Here is a 19,029-nt window from a genome sequence, read left to right as displayed (position 1 = left end):
GTCTAACCCATACCTCTGGGAATTGAGGCAAAGTCACCAGGAATCGGCTCCAAACGTTAAGACTTTCAGTTTACTAACCGAGCGGAAATGCTTCAAAAATTACTTCATACGCTCTCAAAGACTTATGGGAAATGTAGTCTTGAATGTTATGGGCTCACATCTCAGGCCTCTGGGAATGGGTTTTCAGAGCTTACTCTGCGCATGTGCACGTCCAGCCCGTCTGCTGCCGTGCGACCTCTCCGGCCTGAAAGGAACAAGATCTCCCCGTCTTTGGGTCCGTGCCGAAGCCAAGGCTGCCCACTGGAGGTGAAAGCACGGGGTCCGGTTCCGCGCGGCTTGGGGTCCTGCTGGGTCCGGTAGGCTTGTGTGCGGGGGACGGGAGCGGGAAGTCCCAGGAACCTCTAGGCGGGCCCGCCCCTCCCCCAGCCCGCTAGTCCGGGCAGGTCCGGCCCTGCCTGCTCCAGGGGTGCAGGTGAGGCTGAATTCTTGTCTGGAGGAGGTGTTTGATGCCGGCCAGGTGCGGGCGGAGAATGCACCTTTATAACGTTCACGATAAACCGGAGGCTACTAATAGTAGCTTGTGCAGTTATTCTGAGAATTAAATAAGGTGTCATCTGCAAAACATTTTGTCAAGTGATTGTAATAATCACTGTGTAAGCTGCTATCACGGGACACTTTGTTCCCTTTGTTTGGTATTTCGTTTAACCCTCACAACAAGTCTACTTGTCTTTATAAACACGCCATTTTTTTAAAATGAAAGGAATTTCGTGTGTGCGGAATGATATAGCCCGGGGTACAAGCTGGGAGGTGAGAGTTAGGATGCAAATACAAATAGATTTTACTCCCTATCTCTTGCTCTTTCTGATATCCTGCCTGCCTCAGACCCAGAATTGCAACCTGCGGAGCAGCTCATGGCAGCCTGTCCTCAAATTCCCAGGGACATGATTGTGAAGTTAATGCAGACAGAATGTCGCCATGTGGGAAATATATACTGGGATTTGTGGATTCTCAGAGTGAGGCCCTTGAACCTTACTGAACTGTCCAGGCTGTCTCCATTCTCAAAAGAATAGTCTGATAATCTAATGCAGTGCTGGCCAGTAGAAAGATAATGCAAACCAAATGTAATTAAATTTTTTTCAGTAGCAGCAGTAAAAATTAAAAAGGTGAAGTTAATTTTACTGGTGTATTTAATTAAGTACATCCAAAATATTATTTAGATTTGTGTCACTAGCCACACTTCAGGTGTAGTAGTTGAACGCAGCTAATGGCTTCATACTAGATAGTACATTTCTATTGAATGCCCAAAGAGATTTTGAGTGTTAGGTGAAGGTTTCAAATAAAGTGGGTTTGTTTCTCTGGTCCCTCTGGAGCAAAGTAGCTCTTTTAAAGCAGGAAAGAGGGAGTCCCAAGAACAAATGCCACTTGGAAGAACAGCTCTTCTGACAGAGCTTCAGAGCAGAGGCAAAAAGTTCTAGAAAGGAGCGGGTTCTGAGTTGCTCCACCAGAAGCAGTTCTTGATCCCTGTATAGCATGAGTCAGATTTGGTCAGTCAGACTTGGTGATGTTGTTGCATCTAGAAGCCATCACAGACTGTGACATTGGACACTTGTGGACCAACTTGCAGAAGGTGGTAACCTGGGGTTGAGAGGTATGGGTGACTGTCAAGCTACACAGGAAAAGGCACTTTACTGGATGGCTGGTAAGGACATGATGTCCAGGGAAGGTATAAGCAGCCAGAGTTGATGAAATCCTAAACAGCACCCCATTTCCTTCATTTTCCCCTCACTCTTTTCAGATTCTGAGCTGCTCTCACACCATGAGCATTAGATGCCACATTTGGTGATGGACGTGAACATAGAGAATTTTTTCTATGTATTTGAACATAGAGAATAATAAAATGGTAGTAGAAGAAGGGTTTTCTATATTGGACACTTTTGGAAGCCCCAAAATACTGAAATGAATGTTTTTTGTAGAGTCACCAGGGCAGAACCAAGCACAATGATATTTACTTACACAGGTAAGTACTATAAGCATCTTATCAAAATATCTTTTTTTTTAGAAATAGCAACTATTTTAGAACAAAGGATTAAAAAACATATTTCTTGCATAGAGCATTCCATCTTTATTTCAGCTCTAACTCAAGGTGTAAACTGAACAAGAACTTGATTAACAATCCAGCCTGAGTAGTTTTTTGACAACATTATTTTTAATGAAGGTAGAGGATGTCACCCCTGGTGTACCTGAATTTGTTTAACCAATTCTCTGTTGTTTTACTTTTGTTGTTGTTGTTTTTCTTTTGTTGTTGTTGTTTTTATTGTTTATTATTAGAAGGGAACATAAATTGTTAATTCATTGATAAAAAGAAGTTTACCTTACTCAGTGAAAATGCAAGGTTAAGACCAACATAATCATATCAGAGATGCACATGTTCAGGTGGTGCTACCTTTGTATGGTCTTTCATGTCCCTTTTCAAGAATGTTGAAAGGAACATTCTCCCATGGGGAAGCCTTTTCTCCAGCTGGTGTTATGAGATTGTTAGACAGATGAATATAGGAGTTGTAAGGCAGAGTAGGTTTTTCATGACCCCGTTTCTTTTTCCTCCTCCCCAGCTGAACCTTCACAGTTCTTTACATTTTTCCAGAAGCAGTAGAAAATGAACATAGCTCAGGTGAGTTCAGTTTTTAATAACCTATTTGTTTTGCAATGGATTTTATAAGGGTTTAAGTGTCTATACATTAACATGGAAAAGTAGAAATAGAAATGGATCAGATGCATTCAGGGAACATGTAGAAATACAGTTGACCCTTGAACAACACGGGTTTGAACTGCACAGGTCCAGTTATACGTGGATTTTTTTTTTTTTTTTTAACGGTAAACTACGGTACTACATGATCTGTAGTTGGTTGAATCCAAGGAGGTGGAACCGCAGGTACGGAGAAACCGTGTATACAGAGGACTGACTATAAGTTATATGCAGATTTTCAACTCTGCAGAGGGCAGGTGCCCCTAACCCCCGAGTTGTTCAAGGGTCAACTGTACAGATGCATAGCAGAGCAAAGGTGGTATGTGGATATAAGCAGATCCTCTGATATTACAAATTTATCAAATTGGAGCTCCAAATTTATTTCTGAGGTTTTTGGTAGCCATGTCAGAGTGTCAGACAGACAACACTTCTTTAAAGGTTCACATTGGTGGGAAGATAAAGCCAACTGATTCCTCATAGAAAGTAAAGACAATCGAAGATAAAAACATATCTTTGTTATTCTTCAAATAGGTGATTTAGTTAACAACTTCCAGGTGATAACCCTAGGATTGGTAGAATGTTGCCTCCACACGTTCTTCAATAAAAGTAGAAGGCACAAAGCTAAATGAGAACTCGGTCAGTAGTGTTTTTCAGAAACTCAGACATGGGTTGAATTAGACATTTTTCTGATGAATCAACTGAATATCCTTAAATTTACTCTCCATAAATATCTCAAGTACCCATGATATTCAGATTTTTCAGCAGACAGTTTAAAATTCTGTTCTCTTTCAAGTGTTTCGGTGCTTTCCATTCACACTTCAATTCTCTGCATGATGCCTTGGTTCCTCTCACCACTTGCCTGTGATCTCCAGTGACCAGAGACTTGATTATAATCAAATCCATTGAGTTTTGTCTAATCATTTCCCTTGGACTTCTCTGTAGTGCTTGCCTCTACTTCTCACATTATCATTCTGGAAAGTTTCTCTGTTAGTGTCTGACACCCTCCACTGGCTCTTTCCTTCCCCTGCTAATGTCTTCATGGAGTCATCTTGTTTTCCATGTCCTTTTACATGGCTTATCCCATTTCCATGCTTGGCCCTTTAATCTTCTCTTTTGTCTCAGAATGATTTCATTCTAGCTCATTTTTTTTAAAAAACAGCTTAATTGAGATTCAAATCATATACCATACAATTCACCCTTATTTAAAGTATAAGAAAACTCATTTTTTTAGTATGCTCACAGATGTGTGCACACATCATCACAATCAGTTTTAGAACATTTCCATTACCTTAAAAAGCAACTGTATACACTATAGTGTATATACACTATATACAACCATCCCCCTCCTGTAATCCCATTACACCCCTTACCCCCAGGCCACAAGCAACCACTAACCTATTTTCTGTCTCTACAGATTTGCTCAACGACTTCCTGTATTATTTCTTATAGGGCAGTTTTGCCTGTGACAAATTCTGGTTTTTCTTATCTAGGAAAGTTTTAATTTTTCCATTTTTGCTGGGTGTAGAATTCTTGGTTGACAGCCTTTTTCTTTCAGCACTTTGAATGTGTCATACCACTGCCTCTGTCATCCATGGTTTCTGATTAGTAATCAGCTTTTACTACTCTTGTACATGATGAGTCACTTCCTTCTTAATGCTTTTCAATATTGAGTTCTTGTCTTTTTGACGGTTTGATTATCATGTGTCCAGGTGTGGATCTCTTACTCGAGGTTTATGCTACTTGGAGTTTGTTGAGTGTCTTGAATGTGTAGATTATTGTTTTTCATCAGATTTGGAGACTTCTTGGCCAATATTTTTTTCAAGTGTTCTTTCAGACTTTTTCTCTCCTCTCTGTCTGGGAGTCTCATGCATATGTTTGTAAACTTGATGCTACCCCATAGTTTATTTTTTGTCATTATTTTACCTTTGTTTCTCATATTGTAGAATTTCAATAGGCATATTGTCCAGTTTGTTCATACTTACTTTCACCTGCTCAGATCTGCTGTTGAACCCTTCTAGTGAAAGTTTTGTTTCAGTTTTTATACTTTTCAACTCTTCAGCTTCTATTTAGCCTTTTTTTAATCATTTCTGTTTCTTTACTGATGTTCTTTAAGTAGTGAAATATAGTTCACATACTTTTCCTTTGGTCCTTAGACATTATTTCCTCTACTAGGTCTTTGGCCGTATTTAAAATAGCTAATTTAAAGTCATTGCCTAGTAAGTCTAACATCTTCCTCAGGAGCAGTTTCTATTGATTACACTTTTTCCTGCATATGTGTCTTACTTTCTTGTTGTATTGATAATTGGACATTTTAAATAAAATAGCAACCCCAGGAATCTGAGTTTCACCCCTCCATAGTGGTCATTGTTGAAATGTATTTGCTTAGTGACTTTTGTGAGCTAATTATGTACAGCCTGTATTTCTTGTCATCTGTGGCTGTTGAAGTCTCTATAGAAATTTCCTTAAATGCCTGGAACCAAGAAGTCTCCCAGTTTTTGCTAAGGGGCTCTGTGCATGTCAGGGCATTCTTTCAACAGTCAGGCAGACAGTTTACAACTCTGTATCAGCCTTCACTTCCTTCTTACACCAAACCTCAATATTACCTAGAGGTGAGAGCTTAGGGCCTTCTCACATCTTTCTGGAGCATGCTCATAGCCCTGGGCATATGCACAGCTCTGTGCATGTATGTGCCCTTTTAGATTCTCAGGAATATATGGGAGTTTTTCAGAACCTTTATAGACATCTCATTCCTCAGCTTTTCCTTTTAAGCTTTTTGATTAGGCCATTGGTTGCCCCAACTGTTATCCACCACCTCAGGTAGCCACTAAGTTAAACAAATGCCTTTAAATGTTTTTGACAAATGCCTCTGAGATAAGACTTCATACTATGCGAGCTCTGAGTTAGCTCAAATAAAGACATACTTGCAAGTGAGGTCTTTCAGGGAACCTCCAAACAGAGCAAGTAATGAGTTTTCTTGGAGTGAGGCTTTGACAGAACTCCAACCCAGTTCTGCTGCTCCAGTGGTTACCAGGCTGCTAATTTTAACTGTGATTGCAGACTGTTGGTTCTTAACCTACTTCAGAGATGGCGAGAAAGGAATGGAAACAGGGTAAGTTAGAAGGACACAATATCACTTTCTTAGTGTGCTTCAGCCTTTTTTTTCCTTGTATAAATGTTCCATAGATTGCCTTTATTAACTTCTACAATTTTTGCCATTTTTTTCATTGCTTTTATGGAGGAGAAAATTTTCTTGGATCCCACTTCATCATTTTCACTTATGTCACTTGTTAGCTTATTTTTTTTTTAATTCAGCTGAGTTTTATTAAGCCAGATATTAAAGAGATTGGCAAAAATGAAGACAGTGACACTTTCCTCATTAATTTTTTTCATTTTGGGAAATACAGTTAACTTGTCTTTAATTTTCTTTTAGATTAAAAAAATTTTATGAGAAGTGTTCCTGTTCTTTTATTCATTTATTTTATTGATAGTTACCAACTGCTAACATTGAGCTTCACACAGGAGGTATCTACTCAGTAACACTGAAGACATGAATGAACAAATAATTGGATAAATAACACTGGGGAAAGGCTATTTCTGTCCTTTTACTTCTTAATCTAGTTCTGTTTCTTCCTATTTTTAATTGTGATAAGAACACTTAACATGAGATAACCCTTTTAATACATTTCTTTTTGTTTTAAAACCCCACATTTGTTTATTTATTTATTTTTTGGCTGTGTTGGGTCTTCGTTTCTGTGCGAGGGCTTTCTCTAGTTGTGGCAAGCGGGGGCCACTCTTCATCGCGCTGCGCGGGCCTCTCACTATCGCGGCCTCTCTTGTTGCGGAGCACAGGCTCCAGACGTGCAGGCTCAGTAGTTGTGGCTTACGGGCCTAGTTGCTCCACGGCATGTGGGATCTTCCCAGGCCAGGACTCGAACCTGTGTCCCCTGCATTAGCAGGCAGATTCTCAACCACTGCGCCACCAGGGAAGCCCCCTTTTAATACACTTTTATGTGTACAATACAGTATTGTTATCTATAGGCACAACGTTGTACAGCAGATCTCTAGAACTTAATGATTTTGTATAACTGAAACTTCATACCCATTGAATTAACTACTCACTATTTCTCCCTCCTGCCAGCCTCTTTGAAGTCTTTTGCTATGGAAACTTCCCCTTTTCTCAGTTTCTAAGATTCTGTTCTCTCATAATTACTCTCCAGAAAACTTCTCCTCTGGCTTTATGACCTCTACTTTTTCTGCCAGCCTCTTTAACATTCATGGTTTCTCAAATGCTGTTTTTTGATACTTTTCTTTCCTCAATCTGTATGTGCTCAAGTTGTTGTCTGATTGCCTCGGATAACTTCAGTTACCACCTAAATTGCTAGTAATTCCTTAAAGCTTGTCTTCATCCTCGACCTCCCTTCTGTGTTCTAAAACTATGTGTATACTTGCTTAAGGAACTGTTCCAGCTTTATGTTTCACAGACCCTTTAGTAGCAACATGAACAGATCTGTCTCACTAAAACTTCTAACACATTTCTTTCCCTTTATTTCCCAAATATCAGTGTTTGGAACCAGCATTAAAGAAGCTGCTCATACTGCTAGATGGGTAGCTACACAAGAAAGTAGTTATCAGATTGGTTGCTGTTTCTGCTGTCTGATTATATCCCTATTCCTATATCTGTTACTTCAGTGTTGATAGTGTTCTTTCACACCCATCCTTGGTAAGTTGTTCTTGACTCTTCATGAGTTCTATACATTTATTTATACATAAATTCCGTCATGTCTAATATCTCTACAACTTATGTATATCTCTAACGTGTCTCCCATTATTGTGATGATGTCCAAGGAGAGATGGAACATTCTAGAATTCTGTAGAATACCCAGGATAATCCCTTGGGATATAGAAGAAGAGTTGTAAGAAGTCTCTTTATATTGAATTTTTTTAATCTTAAAAAAATCTATAATTCGTAAACATATATAAATGAATTAAGTTAAAAATGAATTGCTAAAATCTTTTTAACTAATTGGGTAACTCCAAAGTTAGAGACAAACTAGGTCAAAAATAAGCATTCTTTATAATGATTTGGTTTAAAGCCTTAAAAGTAAACAGGAGAAATAATAGTTTTCAACTAATTCTGAACTTTTGAACAAAATTTGTTGTTACAGGGATCAGTGTCATTCGAAGACGTGACTGTGGAGTTCACCCAGGATGAATGGCAGTATGTAGGCCCTGCTCAGAGGACCCTGTACAAAGATGTGATGCTGGAGAACTACAGCCACCTCATCTCATTGGGTGAGCAGACCTTACCATATGACTCCCTCTGGAATATTTTCTTTTTTTTAAATTATCAAAACACATGAACCATTTACAGACATTGTTGTTCAGGCTTTTAATTAAGAAGTTTAAGGTAACTGAGACCTTTACAGAAACAGAAACAATGTGTCATTACTTTCCCATTGAAAACTTCAAATGAGCACATTCATTTTGCTCCACCTTCAGAAATGCCCATGGTTCTGGTCTATATATAGCTTTAGTTGTTACATTTGCAGGGTACTGCATTATCAAACCGCAGGTGATCTTCAAGTTGGAGCACGGTGAAGAGCCCTGGTCCTCAGAGGAAGAATTCCTAAACCAGAAGTACCCAGGTGAGTGAGCATTGACACAAGGAAGTACCTGGGGTAGTTAGACTTTAGAAACGATGACTTTTGAAAGTTTATTTACTTTTCTTTTAAACAGCTTTACTAAGATACAATTCAGTATACAATTGTATATATCATACAATCCACCCATTTAAAATGTACAATTCACTGGCTCTTAATAGACTCACAGATATGTATAAACATCACCACAGTCAGTTTTCTTCACCTCAAAAGGAAACCCTATACCCTTCAGCTATGACCTACCTCTCTCCCTGTCCCCTTCAGCCCTAGCAACCACTAATCTACTTTCTGTCTGTAGATTTGTTTATTCTGGACATTTCATATAAATGGAATCACACATTATATGGTCTTTTGTGATTGGTTTCTTTCACTTATCATTACAAGGTTCATGTTGTAGCATGTATCAGTACTTCATCCTTTTTATGGCAAAATAATATTACATTGTCAGGATATACCACATCTGTTTGTCCATTCATCAGTCAGTGGACATTTGGGATCCTGCCTTTTTGCTATTATTGAGTAATGCTGATATAAACATTTATTAACAAGTGTTTTCATGGGCATATGCTTTTATTTCTCTTGACTTTATACCTAGGAGTAGAATTGCTGGGTTATATGGTAACTGAGGAAATACCAGACTTTTCTAAAGTGGCTGCACCATTTTACATTCCTGATGATAGCATGTGAGGGTTCTGATTTCTCCACATCTCCACCAACACTTATTTTTGTTCTAGCCATCCTGATGGATGTGAAGTGGTATGTTATTAAGGTTTTGATTTGCAATTCTGTATTAGTCAGCTGGGCTGGCATGACAAAATACCATAGCTTAAACAAAAGAAATTTATTTCTCACTGTTCTGGAGACTGGAAGTACAAGATCAAGGTGGCAACAGGATTGATTTTTTTTGTGAGGTCTCTCTTCCTGGCTTGCAGATGACCTTCTCACTGTGTCCTCACATGGCCTTTCCTCTGTGCATGCATGGAGAGAGAGCTCTGATGTCTCTTCCTCTTCTTATAAGAACACCAGTCCTATAGAATTAGGACCCCACCCTTATGAACTCATTTAACCTTAATTACCTCCCTAAAGGCCTTATCTCCAAATACAGTTACATTGGGGTTAGGGCTTCAACATACTGAACAAATTGTCCATAACAATTTCTGTGATCACTAATGCTGTCAAGCATCTTTTCATGTGCTTAATGACCTTTGTCTAAACTAATAAACAATTCCAGGAATTTCAGAAGTTATAATTTCAAAATAATTCCTGGAGTAAAAAAATAAAATCACCTTAAGTGTGTTTATTAAAAGTTAATGTTGTGAAGCCATTTTTTTTTAACATCTTTACTGGAGTATATTTTCTTTACAATGTTGTGTTTCTGCTGTACAACAAAGTGAATCAGCTATATGTATACATATATCCTCATATCCCCTCCCTCTTGCGTCTCCCTCCCACCCTCCCTATCCCACCCCTCTAGGTGGTCACAAAGCACTGAGTTGATCTCCCTGTGCGATGCAACTGCTTCCCACTAGCTATCTATTTTACATTTGGTAGTGCATATATGTCAAGGCTACTCTCACTTCGTCCCAGCTTACCCTTCCCCCTCCCTGTGTCCTCAAGTCCATTCTCTATGTCTGCGTCTTTATTCCTGTCCTGCCCCTAGGTTCATCAGAACCATTTTTTTTTTTTTTTAAGATTCCATATATATGTGTTAGCATACGGTATTTGTTTTTCTCTTTCTGACTTACTTCACTCTGTATGACAGACTCTAGGTCCATCCACCTCACTACAGGTAACTCAATTTCATTTCTTTTTATGGCTGAGTAATATTCCATTGTATATATGTGCCACATCTTCTTTATTCATTGTGAAGCCATTTAAATAGCCATAACATAAAGATTGACATAATTTAGATGAAGAATATCTCCCAGTCACTAAATGTAAATGATTGGATCATACTGACTGGCTAAAAAAGTTGTCCCTAAATAAGTATCTTAGAAAGATTGTAATAAGAGAATGATAACGTTATTCAGTCAAAAATAATTCAGAGTTTCATATTCTATTATTCAAGTTTGAATTTAGGCAATAAATACATTAACTTAAAAGAAAGTCCTCTTGCTCAGGAGCACAGGTTAAAAGAAACCTTTAAGCATTGGAGTAACTGCACCAAAGAATACTATATCAATGATCATAAAACACAAAATAATGGAGTTCTAAGAACTTAAAATTCACTAGGAGTAGGATATTATATCTCATCTGATTAAATAATAGATACTGTGGACATTAAAATGTATGCCTATAGAGGATATAAATGATAATTTTATTAAAGTGAAACATATTTGTGTATGTGTATGCTGAAATCAAATAACAAGCCTTTCAAGTTCCCATAGAATATAATCATAAGATAGTGAAAATATAGTTAGTCTAAAAAGAAAATACCAATAAATCCAACAAGTTAAAATCACCACAGATAATATTTTCTCTATATAGTCTGATAAATCTAGAAATTGATAAAATGAGTAAAAAAAAATTCTTTGGACGTGAAAATTTTAAAAATTATCTGTTTAAATAATAGTACATAAAAGAAAACCAAATCCAAAATTACATGACATTTATAAAATAATAATAAATGTTACATGTTAGAAACCTTACGAGATAGCTAAATAGTTAACAGGTAAAGTCTCATATTTATGTTAATAAATTAAGCAAAAACAATAGCAAAAATATACTAATGAAAACAGAACTTAAAAGTGAAGTTAAAAGTTAATAAACTGGGGACTTCCCTGGTGGTCCAGTGGTAAAGAATCTGCTTTACAATGCAGGGGACGCAGGTTCGATCCCTGGTCGGGGAACTAAGATCCCACATGCCGTGGGGCAACTAAGCCCATGCGCTACAACTACTGAGGCCACGCACCTCAACTAGAGAACCTGAGTGCCACAAACTACAGAGCCCATGTGCTCTGGAGCCCACGTGCCACAACTAGAGAGAGAACCCGCATGCCACAACGAAAGATCCCGCATGCCGCAACGAAAGATCCCGCATGATGCCGCAATGAAAGATCCCACATGCCACAATGAAGATCCCATGTACAACTAAGCAAAAAAAAAAAAAAAAAAAACAACGCAGCCAAAAAAAATTAATAAACTGGAAAACTGAAATTGTAGAATGGTTCTTAGAATAAAAATCAAATAGATAAAACTTTAGCTAACCCTAACAAAGACAAAGGAAAAATAGAACTTAATAAGTTCAAGTGGGGGTATATTAGTAAAGATTTAATGCAATATCAAACTAAATCCCATTCATAATGAAGAGTGATGTGGGAAGGACTTGCTCTTCCAGATATCAAGGCTTTAAATCTCAGAGTAGTTAAGTATTATGGAGCCGAGAGTGGGCTAGTTTAATAAATTAGTGAAACAAAAGAGAAAGCTCAAGAAAAAAAATGTGCTTTATAGACAACTGGTCTTTGACAGGTGGCACTATCCCCACAGAAAAGTGGAGAATGAATTCCAAGGTAACCTTATGGATCAAATCAAAAAACTGCATTAAGGTGGCTTAAAAACCTGATTATCAAAGCAAAACTAGAAATATTCTGTATGATAAGGGAAACATGTTTATGACTCTGTTTAAGGAAGGCATTAATAAGATATGAAAAGCATTAACCAGGGAAAAGATGGAGTAAATGTATTCTTTCCTACTCCATCCACTAAGTACAGTTAAATATGTGCATATATATAGTACATATATATAAAACAGATATAAGATACTTAAAGTTTTAAAGGAGAATGAAGATGGCATCTTAACAATATAGTCTTCCAATCGATAGACAACATATTTATTTAGGATTTATTTAGGATTTCTTTGAATTCTTTTATCAGTGTTTTTTCAGCATACAGATACCAAGTTTTTTTGGGTTTTGTTTTTTTAGTGCTATGGTAAATCGTGTTATTTACCTGGTTTCACATTCTAATTGACCATTGTTTGTATGTGATTGGATTTTGTATATTGGCTTTATATTTTGCCTTTGCAAAACTTATTAGTTCAAGGAGCTTTTTTGAAGATCTTCATGTGATTTTTCTGTGTAGACTTACTCCGTATCTTCATTTTTATTCTTGCCTTATTGCATTGTTTGAGTAGAAGTGCTAAGAGTAAACACCCTTGTCTTTTTCCCAATCTTAGGGTTAAAGTGTTCACTCTCTCACTCTTAAGTATGATGTTAGCTGCAGGCTTTTTATAGATTCCCTTTATTAGGTTAATGAATGGATTTTGAATATTGTAAAATTTTTTTGCCTTAATTCGTATGATTTTGTGGTTTTAATTCCATAGATGATTAATATAATGGATTATGTTGATTGTTTTTTTTAAAAACATGCCAACAGTTTGCATTCTTGGGATGAATCCCACTTGATCCTGATTTATTATTTTTATATATTGCTCTGTTCTTTTGGCTACTTTTTTTTTTCAGGACTTTTGCACTGATGTCATGAGGGATATTGGTCACTAGGTTTCTTTTCTCGAATTATTTTGTTTGGTTTTGCTGTGAGGATAGTACAGGCCTCATAAAATATTTAGGAAACATTCCCTCATCTTGTATTTTCTAGAAGAGATTATATAAAATTGGTATTATTTAAATGTTTGGTGGAACTCACTAGTTAAAACAGTCTGATCCTAGAGCTGTTTCTTGGAAGTGTATGTTTTTTTGACCACATTTTCAGTTTCTTAAATACTGATCTATTTGGGTTATTTTATTTTTCTTGAGTGAGTTTAGTTGTTTTGTTTTATTTTTCAAGACATTTGTCTATTTCATGTAAATTGTCAAATTTATAGGCATAGAGTTTCTCTTAATCTTTTATTATCTCTTTAATGTCTGTTGTGTCAGTAGTTATATCCCGTTTTGCATTTCTTTCTGATATTGATAATGTGTGTCTTTTTTCTTCTTTTGGTTTTTATCATTTAAAAAAATATGTTTGAATAGATAAGCTTTGGTTTGATTGATTTTTCTCTGTTGTTTTCCATTTTATTGTCTTCTCTAATCTTTATTATTTTTTCTTTTGCTTTCTTTAGATTGACCTTCTCTTTGTCTAGTTTCTTAAAGTAGAAGCTTAGGTAATTGTTGGAGGGCTTTCTTTTCTCACATAAAAATTTTAAGCTATAAATTTATTTCTGAGTACTACTTTAGCTGCATCCCACAAATTTCTATATGTTTTTGACAGTTTTGTTTTCATATATGTAAAATACTTTAATTTTCTGTGAGACTTCCTCTTTGACCTATGGGTTAATTAGAAGCTTGTTAATTTACAAATATTTTGTATTTCTCCAGATAATTTTGTATTACTGATTTCTAGTATGATGATTTCTCTATGGCTTGAGATTATACTTTATGTGACTTCTTTTATATTTGTGAATATTTGTCTTACAGTTCAGAATATCGTCTATCTTCATGAATGCTTCATACGCATTTGAGAATAATGTGAATTCAGCTGTTTTTGACTATGCTGTGTTCTTGAGTTTGAGGGTGTAATTTTTACAAGTCCTACTTCATCTTTTCTAGCTGTAATATTGGGCCTATCATATATTCCTGCCTCTTTTCTTGTTTCTGTGCTTTTTTTTCCTTCTCTCCTTCCTGTACCTGCTATGAGTTGCTACCAGTGCCCTAAAACAACAGATTTGTTACTCTTGCCTTTGCAGAGTCCGTAGAGTCAGTAGGAATATGGTTCCAGGCAGAATTTTGGTGGTGGTTGCTGTTACCATCTCATAGAGTGTCCCATGAATTGAGCTTTCTCAGAATTCATGATCTTTCTTGTGAACTGTTGGTTTGGCTCATAGAGGAAATTTTGGAAGAGTGTGAAAATCCTTTATATCTGTAGCAGAACCATAGGGAAGAGTGTTCCTTTTTCTTTTTGGCTTGAGTAGGGTGAATATTATCGAAAAGTTTTTTGTTCTGTGGGACCACCTTTTTCTCAGATGTTTGACTAAGAAGGAACAGATTTTTCTTGAAGCTCTTATTATCTCCACCTATTGTTGACTTTGTTTTATAGGCTCCTCCAGCACAACAGTACCCCATATAAGATATATGGGAAGCAGAAAGAAAAGCCTTGGAATTCTTTGCCATGTCATTTCTAAATTTCACCTCTATTCCATTTTGTAGCATCTTCATTTGTTTGTTTGTATGCTTTTTTTGTCCAGGAAATTTTAATTGTAAGAGGGTGGACCTTGGAAAAATGAGGCTTCTCCATCTCGGCCAGCACTGGAAATAATACCTGTTTTTCGTTTTTGTTTTTTTTTTTAAATAACATGGATGAGGAGAGAGAGAGTGTATGTGTCTGTCTTTCTCTGTGTGTGAATTATTAATCTTTGGAAATATGACTAGAAACAATAGATATAATAAATAACAAAACATATGACCTTAAGCTTCTCTCCATAAGAAATGTGGGATTCATAAGATGTTTTCAATTTTTCTCATTTTAGGATATTGCAGAGTTGATGTCCATATTGAGGAGAACCGGGAAAAACAAGAGAAACCTCTGTGGCAAGTAGTATTCATTGATAACAAAATATTGAGTAAAGAAGAGCAGAAAGTTTTAGAGAAACCATTTAATCTCAATATAACTCCAGATTTTTCAGGAAAAATGCCCTCTAAACATGACTCATGTAGAATGAATTTGCCAGTTGTTTCTGAATTAATTCTTAGTGATAGGAATTATTCACGAAACAAGACTGACTACATAAATGTATGTGAAAAGTTGCAGCTGTATATTCAGCATGAGAAAACTCATACTGGAGAGCAGTGTTACAAATATAATGAAAATATGGAAGCTCTCAGCTATGTGAAAGATCATCATAAATTTCAAACTCTGGAGCAATCTTTTGAATGTAATGAATATGGAAAAGTTTTACATGATAAGACCATCTGTGTTACAGCTAAGAGTTCAGTAACAGGAGAGGATTCCTGTAAGGATAATGAATTTAGGGGAAATTGTGATAAAGCAGCTCTTTTTAACCACATGAGAACTGGCACAAGGAAGAAATGCTTTGATCTTAATGAATGTGGTAAATCCTGTGAATACAATGAGGTTCACATGGCTTTGGCACACTATGAATGTAATGAAAGTGGGAATAACTTCAGTAGGAATTCACCCCTCACTCAGCCTCAGAGAACTGTTACAGGACAAGGTGCCTTTGAAAGCAGTAAGTGTGAAGAAAACTTGAGCCAGAGCTCAGGCCATATAGTACATCAGAAGACACAAACTAGAGATACATTCTGTGTTTATAATGGATTTACAAACACCTTCTACCAGAAGTTAGACTTTACAGTACATCAGAGAACTCACAAAGAAGAGAAATTCTGTCAATGTGATAAATATGAGAAATCCTCCCGTCAGAACTCAGCCCTCAGTGTACATCAGCAGTGTGACACAGGAGAGAAGTCATTTGAACTTACTGAATGCAGGAAATCATTTTACCAGAAAGCACACCTCATTCAGCATCAGAGGACCCACCCAGGGGAGAAACCTTATGAATGTGAGGAATGTGGGAAATCCTTTTGTTCAAATTCACATCCTGTTCATTATCCTGGAACTCATATGGGAGTCAATCTGTATGAATGTAATGAATGTGGGAGAACTTTCGCTGATAATTCAACCCTCAGAGCACATCAGAGAATTCACACAAAGGAGAAACCCTTCAAATGTAATGACTGTGAGAGGTCTTCTGCCCATAATTCAGCCCTCAGAGCACATCAGAGAATTCACACAGGTGAGAAACCATATGAGTGTAATGACTGTGAGAAAACTTTTGCCCATAATTCCACCCTCAGAGCACATCAGAAAATTCAAACTGGGGTGAAACTCTACAAATGTAATGAATGTGGGAAAACTTTTTCCCAGAAGACACGTCTTAGTACACATCAGAGGATTCACACAGGTGAGAAACCCTATGGATGTAGTGAATGTGGGAAAACCTTCTCCCAGAAATCATACCTCAGTGGACATGAGAGAATTCACAAAGGGGAAAAACCTTATGAATGTAATGAATGTGGGAAAACTTTTGTCTATAAGGCAGCCCTCATTGTCCATCAAAGAATTCACACAGGAGAAAAACCCTATGAATGTAATGAATGTGGGAAAACTTTCTCCCAGAGGACACACCTCTATGCACATCAGAGAACTCACACAGGGGAGAAACCTTATGAATGTAAGGAATGTGGGAAAACTTTTGGAGATAATTCAGCCCTCAGGGCACATCAGAGAATTCACAAAGGGGAGAAACCCTATGAATGTAGTGAATGTGGGAAAACTTTCTCCAAGACATCACACCTCAGAGCACATCTGAGGACTAGCACAGGGGAGAAACCCTATGAATGTAATGAATGTGGGAAAACTTTCTCCCAGAAGTCATATGTTAGTGCACATCAGAGAATTCACACAGGGGAGAAACCTTACGAATGTAACATATGTGGGAAACCTTTTGCCCATAATTCAACCCTCAGAGTACATCAGAGAATTCACACAGGTGTAAAATCCTACAAATGTAATGAATGTGGGAAAACTTTCTCCCAGAAGTCACACCTTAGTGCACATCAGAGAATTCACACAGGAGAGAAACCCTATGAGTGTAATGAATGTGGGAAAGCTTTTGCCCAAAATTCAACTCTTGGAGTACACCTGAGAATTCACACAGGTGAGAGACCCTACAAATGTTATGAATGTGGAAAAACCTTTGTCCGTAAGGCAGCTCTTAGAGTACATCACACCAGAATGCACACCAGAGAGAAAACCCTTGCATGTAATGAATTTGGGATGTGCTAAAGGAAGTTACACCTTATTAGATAACACACAGTAGAAAAGCTCATGTCACATAGACTGGCAAATTATTTTCCTTAACTGTTTCCTTTTCCACTGGGCACATAGCTTGTCTTAGTTTCCCAATCTTTCCTTCGTCTGGGTGGGGCTGGTCATGGAGTATGATGCTATTACATTTAAGTAATAAATGACCTTAATAAGTCACCTTACATTCTTCCTGTCCTGTGTTATACTGGAATTGAGAGATTTCCATGGCAGATTTGGGTGCTCTGTATTAAATATGGCAGAGCACAAGGCAAAAGAAGCTAGAGTCAATAACTGAGTGAAACAATTCTCCACTGACAGATCTTCACCAATTTTTTGGGGGGGGGTTTTTTGTTGTTTTTTTAAGCCAGAATTAAGTTTTTATTCTGTTGAGATCTTACAGATTTTGGCCTGTTGGTTAAATGCATATAGCTTAGCCAACTGTCTGTTGAGTTGGATGAAACCAATGAATATAATAAATGTCAGAAGACCTTTAAGAATTTAACCTATCGGTTGGTATCAGAGATTTTTCATGGGGAAGAAAACTTCTATCAATATTCTGAATGATCAGAAGGCTTCAATAAAAATCAGAAATCTCAGGGAAAAACACAAAAGTCTTTTCTGCAGAGTAAACTTCTTTAAGCATCAAATAGTTAAGATTAGACTAAAATCTTATATTTTGATAAATGACATTTTTAAACAATTACTGAGTTTGCTTCAGAGAAATTTTTTCTGAGGGAATGTATGAGTTTCAGAATTGAAAATAAAATTCTCAGCTAGAACCGATGTACCAAAACTTGTGTTTTATATGTAATATCAAGTTTTATAGAAACTATGTAAGAATATATTTACCTGTACACAAACTCATTGTGGAATGTGAAGTTTTTGAGATGGAGGGATAACTTGAATTCTGTGGACAACACCAATAAATATTTGACTAGTCTCCGAGCTATGTGGTACATCTGTATGAGTCTGTGTAACAGAGGATTCATTATTGCTGGTGAGTTCTAGTAGAAGGCAGTAGCCAAACCTGCTCTGGACCTGTCCCTTTCCTTTTTTTGAGTGACAGTCTATGTCCTTCTGTTGGCTTTGCTCTGACAGCTTGATGCCATATATATGTATCTAATATAGCCTGCCTGCCATGTCTGAATATTAGTCTGGCCTTGTTTTTCTGGGAGATCCATTAGATTTCTCAAGCATTCTTGTGTGTTTAGGGGGAGGGGTGGGTGTTGATTCTTACAAGGTTTGGGGGCCTACATTTTATGCCACTCCTGTGGTTCATTTTGTAATTATAAAGCAAGTCCTTTTATATGCATGTAGCCTGAGCATCCTGTCTAGGGTCTTTTTCCAACCTCAAGATGCTTGCTCACACTGCAGCATTGCAAACCATTGCTATTTTTGGAATTGGAATGAAAATAGGGACTACTTCCATGTCAGATGCACTGCACTGGTATTGAAAAGCAGACTCACTTTTGAGGAAACAATATATGTACTATAGTCTTGGCCAAGAAAATATTTGATCAATCTGCCATCATTTCAGGCTGCATGGTTTGGTCAGCACAGAAAAGAAAGTAAATGAAATCCTCGTTTTAAAACCTGAACCACTAAGAATTTCTACCATGGGCATGTTGCTTTCTGCAAATATGATCTGGTAGATTGAGCATGAGGACAATAAGTTGATTCCCTGAATTTTCTATTCCATATATGTTAATACTTTGTGAGGGAAAATGATGGTATATCTTTAGCATAATTGGATAACAGACATTTCTTTGACACTGCGTTGTTATCACTTAACTTAGTGGCTTC

At 37.1% G+C, this 19,029-nt stretch overlaps 1 protein-coding gene across 6 annotated transcripts; it reads left to right on the top strand.

The window, feature by feature from the left end:
- Window positions 1-209: 209 nt before the first annotated feature.
- On the top strand, window positions 210-17,753 carry ZNF658 (zinc finger protein 658). Of its 6 annotated transcripts, none has more exons than XM_061200596.1 (6): window positions 210-306; window positions 1,974-2,017; window positions 2,642-2,668; window positions 7,909-8,035; window positions 8,293-8,388; window positions 14,867-17,753. In XM_061200596.1, exons 3-6 carry the CDS (start codon window positions 2,654-2,656, stop codon window positions 17,203-17,205), a joined length of 2,577 nt encoding a protein of 858 aa, XP_061056579.1. In that variant the 5' UTR covers window positions 210-306; window positions 1,974-2,017; window positions 2,642-2,653; the 3' UTR covers window positions 17,206-17,753. The 6 variants fall into 6 exon arrangements, with proteins under 6 accessions (XP_061056579.1, XP_061056576.1, XP_061056577.1 ...); XM_061200593.1 differs by having other exon boundaries at window positions 2,610-2,668; XM_061200594.1 differs by having other exon boundaries at window positions 210-356; window positions 2,610-2,668.
- Window positions 17,754-19,029: the final 1,276 nt, after the last annotated feature.

This window comes from Eubalaena glacialis, chromosome 9 (genome assembly GCF_028564815.1).
Source record: "Eubalaena glacialis isolate mEubGla1 chromosome 9, mEubGla1.1.hap2.+ XY, whole genome shotgun sequence".
In the NCBI taxonomy this organism is placed as follows: Eukaryota; Metazoa; Chordata; class Mammalia; order Artiodactyla; family Balaenidae; genus Eubalaena; species Eubalaena glacialis.
Note: the sequence above shows the minus strand (reverse complement) of the source record. Positions and strands in the feature narration are given on the sequence as shown.

Coding starts and splice junctions, on each gene's coding strand:
- ZNF658 (XM_061200598.1), top strand. Junction 8,036..8,292: donor CAGCCACCTCATCTCATTGG/GTGAGCAGACCT, acceptor TTACATTTGCAG/GGTACTGCATTATCAAACCG. Junction 8,389..14,866: donor CCTAAACCAGAAGTACCCAG/GTGAGTGAGCAT, acceptor TTCTCATTTTAG/GATATTGCAGAGTTGATGTC.